The sequence below is a fragment of the Octodon degus genome, unplaced genomic scaffold (assembly GCF_000260255.1).
Source record: "Octodon degus isolate 3935 unplaced genomic scaffold, OctDeg1.0 scaffold00011, whole genome shotgun sequence".
In the NCBI taxonomy this organism is placed as follows: Eukaryota; Metazoa; Chordata; class Mammalia; order Rodentia; family Octodontidae; genus Octodon; species Octodon degus.
Genome location: NW_004524587.1, coordinates 15,829,000 through 15,840,935, shown reverse-complemented (window position 1 = coordinate 15,840,935; position 11,936 = coordinate 15,829,000). Strand labels below are relative to the sequence as shown.

Sequence of the window (11,936 nt, the reverse complement as noted above, 5' to 3'; positions counted from 1 at the left end):
TATATTTATATTACAGGAAAATAAACCGAGCTAATAAGGACTGCTTTAGACAATTTTTAGAGGCAATACCAGTGATATCAAGTATGGAATATATTACCATTTTCCTAGCAAAAAAACAGATTCAAAGACTGTCACTCTCAAACATAGTTCAAGTCTCTTGATTTCACATACCAATTCTAGACAATGAAGACTCTTCTTTGTTTTCTGATGAGTCAAATAAATACCTGGGTGTAGTATACATTACTGTAATCACAACACTTGGAAGGCTGAGGCAGGAGCATTACGTGTTACATTTGAGTCTAGCCTAGACTACATAGTGAGATCTTTCTCAATATCAGACCCTTGGCCCCCAAAGCCCAAAACACTTGCACATTAAGATGTAGGTGGGAAAAATATGTATGCTGTTCAAATCATATAGTCTGGCTGAGCATGGTGGCACATGCTTACAATCCCTGCTACTCAGGAAGTTAAGGCACAAGGATTAAAACTAACCTTTTTTTTTTGGCAGTACCAGGGATCAAACTGGGGACCTTACACCTGCCAGGCAGGTGCTAATACCACTGAGCTATCTCCCAAAGCCCTTTTTCTTCTTTTTTTTTTTTTTCCTGAGAAGAGGTCTATGTTCCTTAGGCTAGTCTTACCTGTGCTCAAGCAATCCACTGCCTCACCCTCCTAAATACTGAGAGCACAGGCATACGACACTGATACTGCAACTGGCTAAATTCAAACTCTCCCCTCTCTTCTTTTTGAAACAGGGCCTCACTGTTAACTCTGGCTTGCCCTCAACTTGTGATCTTCCTCCCAAGTACCTGAGATTTCCAGTGTCCACCACCATATCCAGCTCAAACTATTTTTAAAACTACATTTTTAGGGAAAGGCCATGAAGAGGCTCCTGAGACACATTAATGGTCTTTGGATGGTGATTATCCAGCTATGTGGTTTATGTACTTCTTTTCAATAAAAATGTCTGTTAAAGTTGGAAGAAAAATAAATTTACTGATAAGGTAGTGTTGTTACTGCGTAATCTGGATGACAAGATATGGAGAGGGTCGTGATAATTCCTTATACTGGTATAGTTCAGAAACCAAGATTAAACAAGTATTTTGCCTATCTAAGATGATACACACCACCAACCTTTTTTTCCATATGATCTAAATCATAAGACTGAAAATGTTCTCTCAGTTCAGGAAATGGCTTATCCAGTCGTAGATCCTCTAATGTATTATCTGGATGAGATTCTATTACTGTGAAACAATCCAAAAAGATAAAGTTAATTCTTTAATATTACTGTGGCAACACGCTACACTATAGGAAACTGGTAATTCTTAAATGGTCATGGGACGTACATATATTTTTCACTGTTATTGTAAAACTTCACATAGTAAACACACAGATCTTAAATGGGCTGTAAGTTCTAATAAATATAGTAAATTCTAGTAAATCCACACATGGTGGTGCATGCCTATAATCCCAGTATTCTAGGAGTCTGAAGCAGGAGAATCAGCAGTTTGACTCCAGTCTGGCAGTTTAGTGACTTACTGTTGCAAAAACAAAATAAAACAAACTCCCCCAAACCTGACAAACTATATATACAAATAATACCTGACAACCTACCATCCTTCCTTTTGTGGTCTTTGATAGACAGCAATGCCTAGAAACCTGATGCCCATGCCTCATTTTTGTTTCCTTGGCCCTAACCCCATCACTCTCACTTCCTAATGTCACTTTGCACAGGGCTTCCACATGAGACCATACAGAAGAGAACACCATTTCACTGAGTGTTTAGAAAGAGACATGATGTATAGTTATATGCTAGCTATGTGAACTCAGGCAAATAATCTCTCTGTGCCTCAACACCATCTGTAAAAACCAGGTACAATATTGTCTACCTCATAAAATTTTGGGAAGAGTAAATGTAGTAATATACATAGATGGAGGTACACAGTAAACAATGTTAAATTTTATTATCTACCTCCTCTTCCCTTTTTCCCTATCCTAACATCTCCCCTAAATCATGGGCACTCTGCTCCAATCCCTTATTTAAATAATTGGAAATCTGTTAGCAGCAACGTCTGCCTCCAATATTAGTCCCTTTTAATCTTTTCATTATACACTCAACTTCAGAATGATGTATTTAAAACAAAAATTATACCCTACCACTCCTCCAGTTGAACCCTCCAGTAGCCTACTCCCAACTACTTGAAGCTTAGTCAATAAACTAACTGTTCATTGAGATACTACTCCTCAGTGATGCTGTCAATATCAAAGGGTATTACTGCACTAACAATGTGCCTGACTCACAGCTGGCATAGAAGGAAATGCTTTCACAAGCAAAGAAAGAACACTGTGTGAGTACTGAATGAAAATCTAAGATTAAGCTTTTCTAGGTAAAGGGCTAGTATCAGCTGTGAAACGATAGAGGCTCATCATTAACTCTGTTTATTCAGGAAAAGGTAGTTGGGTAGATGCCTCATCATGTGGAAATGCACACGAACTGGGGAAACCAGAGGCATGCAAGAGAATGGAATGAAAGGGTGGTATGACTCCAGCTCTCTCCTGTGTCAAGCCATACATGCCCTATTTAAGTAAAAGGGCAAAAGAAAGTAGTAATACAGTAATACTTCAGTTCACAAACACTTTTGTTTGCAAACAATTTGTTTCACAAAAACATTTAGCAAGATTTTTCTTTCATTTGCCAGCCATTTAGGATGACAAATATAACCAACGCCATCCTCTCCACACAAATACAAAAGTAGCCATCTTCCCCAAAATTGTACAACAAATTAGTTTGTAAGCTGAGGCACCACTGTACGTGTATAGCTACTGGGCCTCCTAATCAGATGAAGCTGTACTTAGTGTCTGTTTTATATCCTTCTATGCTAGGTAAAGAAACAGCAGATTAAAACCTGTTGAGTCTAACTGCCACTTTGAACCCATAACAAGATGCACTGCTACAAAATTACTTTGCAGGGGGGGTGGGGGGGTCCTGCCCACTAGCTCAGTGGTTTAAGTGCCTGCTTAAACAAAGCATTCCAGCTCAGGATGCTGTGGTTCAAATCCAGATACTCCCGCCAAACCAGAAATGCCCTAAAGGCATCTTGAGGCGGCCAAAAAAAAAAAAAAAAAATTACTTTGCAATTTAAATTTGACTTTCTAAGGTTCTAAGTTTCTAAAATTGTAGTTAAAGCCTTGATAGCAAGCCCCATATGCTCAACAATTTTACCTGGATGCTCTTTTATAATGATCCTCATATAACCAACCAGTCCATATGTCCTACAGATCAAAAGAGGGATCTGGGAATTCCAGAGGACATCTGCTAAACGCAGTAATGTACTGTAAAGGAAAGCAAAATAAAGTAAGAACATAAGCAAATGAATGTGCCAAATATGAAACATGCCAAACATGAAACTTATCTTAAAGCAGCTTTTTTATTAAATATAAATACAAAGATACATCATTGCACTTACATAAGCAGCTCAAGAACAGTGAAAAGCAAGTAATTTTACAAGGCTGCAATCTCAAAGAAAGTACATTTTTTGGAGTAGATGGATATGTAACCTTAGTTTATAATATTAGCAAGAATGCTGTTGACAAACTTTCTAAACAATTCCCTTGACAGAAAATATTTATAAACCCCACACATGTATTTCCAAATAATTCCTATAATTCTCCCTAGCCTTGAATCCTAAGAAGTAGCCAATGTTCTTTTTTTTTTTTTTTCAATTTTTACTTTAAAGGCTCCAACCATAATCAAACGTTTCATATTTTAGTATTTTTATTCCTCTACATCTTTTCAATGCTAAAATGAATACATAAAAGAACTTCAAACTGAATATTTCTATAGAATTTACAAATTTTGGAAACCACACAAACTGTAGGAAAAAAAAACCTTATGCAAAGCTAGTAAAATTTAAAATTTTTTAAAAACATGTTAACATCAAAATTTACCTTTCAGGAAGCTGAGTTGCAACCACAATAGTAAACCTACAGAAAAATGAAGGATCATTGTCTAGAAGGTTTTCTGGGCTCTAAACAGGACAGGGGAAAAAAATCCAAAATTTCACAATCCACATTAAACACAACAGAAATACTTAAGCTAATTTACAATACGTAAGGTAACAAGTTCAATTCCAATTAAATTTAAATGATATAAAATTCACATTGTTTCCATATTTTTAATTAAAAAAAACTTTAGTCCCAAAATAACATATACATGTATTATACCTCTTCCACAAAACTTCCAGAGACATCATTATTTAGTTCTTGTAAGAACTCCATGGCAGCTTCAGCTCTGTTCTTTTAAAAAACAATGCATTGACTTGAATTAGAAAATGCTTGGTTAAAATGTAATCCCCAATTTACAGATAAAGCAAAACACACAAAAAAACTACCACCAAAATGTCTTAGATAGCTATGACAACTCTGCTTGTATAGTGTTTAGATTAAATTATCACAATCCAGAGTTCTCAAATGACATTATTTACCCTAAACTTTTCTTATTAAGCAAATGACCCTAAACCTCTGCATAGTAGGCAATCCTGGATCAGATTCAGATTTACAATAAAAACTCACATCTATAATTCTTTACACAGTCAAACATTAAACTTCCATTCAGAATATTATACTAAGTTCACTAACTTGGTTTTGTAAGATTTTGTATTTGAAATATAAAAATACAGAATCTTTTGGCTAATTTCAATTAAAAATTTTGTTAACCCGAATACTAATTTCTGAATATTGTTATTCAAGACTTTAACACAGAAAAATAGAAAATCACACAGTACTCATAAATTCTTAAATTACCAAACATAAAGATTTACTATATTGGAAAAATGAACTAATTTTCTCAGAGAATAAGCTTATTTAAAGTGAAATCCCTACACTTGGGAAGCTGAGCCAGAAAGATCATCCTAAGTATGAGGCTGGCCTTAGTAAGTTCAAGGCCAGCCTGAGCTACATGGCAAGACTGTCCCAACCAAACCAAACCAACAAGACAAAACAACATTAAAAAAGCGGGGGAGGGGGGAGACACCATCAAGACACAGTTGCATTATTAGGTGTGCAAACACAAATATAGTCTATTACAAATTGATTGTTTACCTTGCCAATACTGCTCCTTTGAAGGAAAAAACTAAAGTGGATAGAACAGGAAGAAAAAAAATTCTAAGGTTCATGTGACTATAAAGAAAAAGCTGATTATAATAGCATATATTATAGTCATAGTACCAAACAACCTTCTTCTTTGGAAGAAAACCTGATGAAAACTTGTAAAACTGAGCAAATAAATCAACCCTTCCCAAGTTATATAGCACAGAATATAAATTTCAAAAGATGTTCTGAGAAAAAGGGTCTTCAGACTTTAAAAAAAAAAAAATTGGGAAACATCATATACCACACTCGCTTCTCTCTCCATTTGACTCATTTCCCAAACTCATTTGATCTCTGGCCCATTTAACATCTAGTAACATTTCTTTAAAATCAGTATTCTGCAAACTCCCTTAGAAAATATACTGAACCATTTGTTTTTGCAGGAAACTATAAACTTTATTCAGGAGTCCACACACACGACTATCATGTTCAGTGGCCCAAGTAAAAGGCTGCTTATCAGTCACAGTGCTATACTGTGGCAAAAGCGCTCAACTCCACAAGAAAGAGAAACCTTATTCTCCTCATGTGTTGCTATAATGAATCAGGTAAGCAGAAACACTTTTCTTTACCAATACCCATAAAAGGGCCACGCTGTGGACAGCAGAAACTTGTACTATCACCCAAGCACATCAAAGCTCAATATGAATTAAATTCTGGCTTTCCTTGTATTTCTTCCATGACATTGTTTTGTTTTTTCCTTTTTCTTTTTGTTCTGTTTTTTTCTAACATGTACATATCTGAAAAGAATAGAACATACTTATTGCCAGCATCTTCTCCGCTGACCTGATTTCTATCAATAATCGTAAATGATCCAATACCTGGGATACAAAACAGAGTCAGTTAAGAACATTTCTGGATTAGAACTTTAAAGAGGTGAATCTATTATTACTTTTTTAATTTTGGAATTTTATTAGCTTGATTTTGGGAACTACTACTTATGTAATTTGTATCTACTGGGCCTATTTTCTGTGTCACTTTCTTTTCCTTTGTAAAAATTATATTTTATTAGTATATTTTTAGATATACATAATGATCACATTTATCATAGGGGATTTGTACCTTTACATGATGTAACTTTTTCCCTCATTCCTCTACCCTCCCATCAATCCCTCCTGCCCTCCCTATGTACAAATGCTTTGTTTCCACCTTTTCCTTCTTTTCTCATTATTTTTACTTTTCCCTTCTTTCCTTTCGCTGTTCCCTCTCCCTTGTTTCTCTCCCCATTTTACTATTTTCTTCCTATTTTCTATTATACATTTTGGTCTTTATTTATACTTCCACTTTTTCACACTAGAGAAACAACATGGTAATTACACATGTGAGTCTGATTAAGAAGTCAAATTTAAAACACAGTCTTTAAATTACATTACCTGGTAGTACCAAGTTTTTAAGAATTTCAGTTCCTGTAGCTGTTGCATTTATCAGACAAACATGAGCAGATTCCAAAGCCTCTTGCCCGTGATCACCCCACAATCTGTAAAACAAGACTCAAGGTAAACATTTTAACAATTTTCACCATAATATACAGTAATTTTGTCATTGGAATGGTAATCTTTGATTTTTTCTATGTTCTTACATAGAGTAACTGTATTGTGGAGATTATACAGCAGCATTATCCAGGACTCAGACAGACTATACTCTGTACGGTGGGTGGGAAGGAGCATCAAATCAGAATCAGAACTTAGTCACCTAGCTTCATGTCCATTACTTTTTGTTTGTTTTTATTTTTTGTTGAGACACAGTCTTGCTATGTAGCTCAGGCTGGCCTTGAACTCACTATGTAGCATAGGCTAGGCTTGAACTTGTGAAAACCCTCCTGCCTCAGCCTCCTGAGTGCTGGGATTACAGGCATGCACCACCATGCCCAGCATGCCCGTTACTCTTTTGAAACCAGGTAATTTAGAGGACAGAAAGTCTCTGGAAATACTCATCTGGAAATACAGTGGCACATACCTATAGTTTCAGTTACTGAAGTAGAATGACTCCCTGAGCCAAGTTTAGGACCAGCCTGGGCAAAACAGTGGGATTCTGTCTCTTCTATAAAATAAAAAACATTGACTTGCACTTAAAACTTAGCCTATTCTATTTTATTTCTCCTAAGTTACACAGATCCAGTACAGTACATTTAAGATCTTAACATAGGCTAAGTGCAGTAATATAATCTCAGGTACTTAGGAGGCTGAAGCAGAAAGATCACAAGTTTGAGGCCAGTGTGAAGAACTTCTTAACAAGACCCAGTCTCAAATTAAGCTATGGGATAGGGATGAAGCTCAGTAGTGGACCTGTCCTGGGTTTGATCCCCAGTACCAAGAAGAAAGAAGAAAGAAGAAAAGGAGGAGGAAGAGGAGGAGGAGAAGAAGAGAAAGGAAGAAAAGAAAGGAAGGAAGGAAGGAAGGAAGGAAGGAAGGAAGGAGTCTTGACACAGGACTTATCACTGTGACAAGAGTAAGTCAAAGTTTTACCAAGAAAACAAAATTATTACCATATGAAAAGCTTCATAAGAAGTGCTCTTAATACACAACCTGGCATGCTGGCACATATCTGAGAACCCAGCACTCTAGAAGGGTGAGGCAGGAGGATCACAAGTTGGACCCCAGCCTGAGTAATGCACTTGATGTAGCAAGACCCTATCTCAAAATTAAAAAGCCCTGGGGACATAGCTCAGTGGGAAGGTCCTGGGACCACTCCCTATTATCACATGAGGGAAAAAAGGTTATTCTAATTGCATGATTCACACATACACACATTAACAAACACAAAGATGTAATAAGAAATAGAAATGTATGCTATAATCTGATTCACACTGCCATACCATAAACATGAGAAAGTACATGATCACGTTTCATAGCTTCCAGGCTAAAATGGTTAGCTTCACCTCCAAAAAAGTCTATTAATTGATTTACTTTCTTCTTGTGAGTATAAGACGTACAGGGGAGCTCAAATCATTAGAAAATGGCATAACCAGATAATTAGTACAGCCCAGAAGGCTAAGACTTTGATGTGCTTCCCATCACCTGACCTAAAGTAGACTCCCCCTTAGTGAGCAGAGTGTACCACAACCAACTGCCACATTTGACTTATTTGCTGAGCATCCACTGCTCTAAGCTCCATAAAAGCCCAGATTATCTTACCTATTCAACAGTGAAGCTCCAGTGCCCGGCACAGAGCTTTATCCAGGGTAGCAGATCACTGAACCGCTGTCCAGTGAGTGAAAGAATAATGTAGAAGAACCAGATAGACTGGAAACATCTGGTTTTTGTTTTCCCATGAAAGTAGGGCACATATTCAGCTGATAGATGTTTAGGTAGTTGCAGAATAAGCCTAGGAATACTGGAGCATCTCTAGCTGATGTTTGAAGTAAAAGGCCAAATTTTATTTCTAACTGCTTTTGTCTGACCCTTCTAAACCAATAACTAGTATTCACTATGAAAGGTCAAGTTTGCTAGCAATCTAATGGAATCAATTCAGTAAAAACCCTCTTCTGGTGCTTAGCAACCTCAAATATCTTCTCATTGGATCATATGTGTTTATACCTGTATTCAAATGCACAACACCCAAGAATTTACAAGAAAACACGATGGTCTCTGACACCTTTTTTTCTTTGCCCTCAGAATCCTGGAAGCAGTAATGTAACTGAGCAACAGCTCTAGAGAAGCTAGAGTTTAAAAATATGGGGAACTCTGTACATTACCTAGCTTCTCTAAGACTCAGTTTCCCCATATGTAAACCACAAGGAATGTCTGACTACAAGGAAACTTTCAGAACTAAGCACCTAGATCCCCTAAGAAGTCCCTGGCTGTAGGTGCAAATGCAAGTTCAGATTCTTGGAGGCAATTTATAATTTTTCTTGGCTTGGGGGCTCCAGGAAGGAGGGAGACGAAGCATTTTTAGTATCTCCATCAATATACAAAAGATAACTCAGGGGCTGGAGAGATAGCTCAGTAGAATAAGCGCTTACCTGGCAAGCGCAAGGGCCTGAGTTCAATCCTCAGTTCCACCAAAAAAAAAAAAAAAAAAAACCAAAAACAAAACAAACAAACAAAAAACAAACAAAAAAACCCCCACAAAAACAAACCAAAAAAAAAAGATAACTCAATACCAAATGAGGAAGGAAAAGGCTAGGGTGGGAAAGAAGCCCAGGATCTGACAGGTTGAGATATGTTCTATCCAAGTGAGGTAGCCCTTGGCCACATGTGGCTACTCACATTAGAAATGATGGTAGCTGTCTTCTGGATGGTTAACAACCTAAGTTTGCAGACCAAAATTAGAGAAAAAGGAGGGCTACAAGGAAAGCCAATATTTTGGCCCTACCCTTCTAAGGTCAATTAAGACTCAGGACATATGAGAACTTGTACTGTAACGTCATGTGCCTCGGTAGTGTCCCAGATTTTCTGATCAAGAAGGTTATGGGGCCAAAGAGGAAATTGATCGATGACGTGGAGTGTGCCTAAGGAGAGTCACATGAGGAGAAGACACTCTCTCAGGCTTTCACAGAGAGCACATTGGCCAAGCAATGGCCGTGACTCATCCACATGGCTGCACTGACAAAGGTTCTACAATCTGAGGTACAGGATCTCAGGATAAATCCTGAGGGCATTTCACTGACCTTCTCAAACCAAAAAGCTACAACTCTTGTTGCATAGGTTCTGCTTTACCTTGGTCTTAACCATCCAGTAGAAAAGTATGAAGATGAAATATAGGAAGTAAAGCCATGTTGTTATGTTGAGCTGTGGGGGACTCACGTCAATAATTTCTGACATTGCCAATTAAACAGAAGACCCAATGCTATTATGGGCTTCTGTACTCTTTTAGAATATTTTGCTGAGTTTACACACCTATAATATTCAACAACGGAACTTAAAAAAAAATTGGGGTATAACTATGAATGTCCATTTTGTATCTGTGTATTCAAAGTGGTTGGGATAGATATATAGTTGCATTCTCTTAATGAATAGAATGATTTTTTCTAATGGTGTTTGTAAGTAGGATCACAAGTCTGCATCTTGTACAGCAATTAACCACTAAGAAGAATATATGCAGTGTATTATTTGTTGAAAAAAAAAAAAAAAGAAATGATGGTAGCATGGATTACAATGTGCTCTAAGTGTGAAAGACCCGATTTCTAAGAGCCTGGGGAGAGGGGGGAGTAAAATAGCTCAATAACTTTTTACAATAAGTACTGCTGAAACTCTAATATTCTCTTTGTATTGTCCCTCCCCCTTCGGAACCGGGGATTGAACTCAGGCCCTTGAGCTTGCCAGGGAAGCACTTATTCTACTGAGCCATCTCGCAGCCCCTAAACTAATATCCTCAACCTACTGGGTTAAACAAACTAGGTTATACAATTTTATTTCACCTATTTCTTTGTACTTTTTTAAGGTGGCTGTTTCGATATTTATAATTAGGTATATACGTGGCTCGCAGGATGGCTTAGAACAAAACCTGGCATTCCTCACCGCTCTCGGGATGGGGGACTCCGGACCCCCCGTTTCGCAAAGCAGCGAGGCGGGCCGGCAGACACCCTGGGGACCCGCCTGCCCCAGCAGAAGGCGAGCCCTGGCCTTGGGGGAGCGCGCCGGCTCCCCGCGCTCGGCTCGGGCCGGGCCCGCCCGGCAGGAGGCCCAAAGGCGGCCCTTCCGCGTAGCAGAAGTTAAGCTCTCGCCGGACACTGGGGACCTCGCTGGCCTGCGCGCTCGGCTCGCTAAGCCCCAGCTCACCTCAGCTGCCGATCGTACTTCTGTTCCTTAAGCAGCTTCTCCGGCTGCGCCATGGCCGCGCCTGCCCCGGAGCCGCCACCGCCGCTTCCGCACGCGCGCAGGCGCACTGAGCGCCCGTCGCCACCTTGTGCGTGCGGCCCGCAGGGGGCGCCGCTGCTGCACTGCGCACGCGCCGCCGCGCTTCCCGGCGCGCGCAGACGCCCGGTGGGGGAGGTGCGCTGGTGCTGACGTACCGGTCGGGAATTGTTCCTTTTCTTTTAGAACCTCAGTTTGCTCACCTGTGCAGTGGGGATGAATTGGTCATGGTTGAATAGGTCTTTTATCCTTTTTACGTGGCCGACTCACGGGGCGGGACTGGAGTGTCACGTGGTGGTGGTGGGGGACTCCGAACTGTGGTCCCAGCACGTTTGGCTAAACTTGCCTAACCGGGAGCTTTGGACCGCTGAGCTATCTCACCGGCTCGGGTCTTTTATCCTTAAATGAGATTTTAAATACAGGATATCTTGCATGAATAATTTTCATGGTCATGATCATTGTTGTTCACTGGTTCCTTTCACCTGTTCTGTTCTCCTAAGGCCTGTTCTGAGCCACAAGAGCAGGTGTAGAACAAGACAGTAAGTCTGGACCCTGGGCTTGGACAGCTCACAGTCCTCTGAGCAAAGAGTGACAGTATCAAACAATATCAAAAAATCCCGGGTTGGATCCCTGGTACCCTACAGAGGGAAGCTGTTGTCCTGGAAGGCGCATAGAGGGAGGCCCCACCCGACTCGTCTCCAGTAATGCTTCATGTGTGGGAATGGAAGGGCATTCTAAGCAGAGAGAACAGCAGGTGTCATTTCTAAGAGACAAGGCTATAGGTGCTAGTGAAGTTGGTCAGGTGAAGGACAGAGTAATTACGGGAGGTGTGAGGGACAGCAGAGGTTGGCTTATGAAAATGGAAACAAGAAAGAATTTTAGGGCTGGGGATATAGCTTAGTGGACCCTGGCAAGCACAAAATCCCGGGTTGGATCCCTGGTACCACAAAAACACAAACAAAACAGTTTAAAACTTCTTACTCCTGAAAAGAAGGT

At 39.4% G+C, this 11,936-nt stretch overlaps 1 protein-coding gene across 2 annotated transcripts in view; it reads right to left on the bottom strand.

Annotated features, from left to right (window-relative positions):
- Window positions 1–10,977, bottom strand: part of Nae1 (NEDD8 activating enzyme E1 subunit 1) — a 27,040-nt gene extending 16,063 nt beyond the window's left edge. The window contains exons 1-8 of one of the 2 annotated variants that reach the window (XM_004625906.3): window positions 10,866–10,977; window positions 6,519–6,622; window positions 5,906–5,966; window positions 5,101–5,131; window positions 4,225–4,296; window positions 3,949–4,028; window positions 3,224–3,333; window positions 1,135–1,244 (exon numbers count right to left, since the gene is read on the bottom strand). In XM_004625906.3, the coding sequence (XP_004625963.1) occupies window positions 1,135–1,244; window positions 3,224–3,333; window positions 3,949–4,028; window positions 4,225–4,296; window positions 5,101–5,131; window positions 5,906–5,966; window positions 6,519–6,622; window positions 10,866–10,918 (621 nt within the window). In that variant the 5' untranslated portion in view covers window positions 10,919–10,977. The remainder of the gene's footprint in view (window positions 1–1,134; window positions 1,245–3,223; window positions 3,334–3,948; window positions 4,029–4,224; window positions 4,297–5,100; window positions 5,132–5,905; window positions 5,967–6,518; window positions 6,623–10,865) is intronic. The other variant, XM_023709316.1, reaches the window with a different exon arrangement.
- Between the last annotated feature and the right edge of the window lie 959 nt (window positions 10,978–11,936).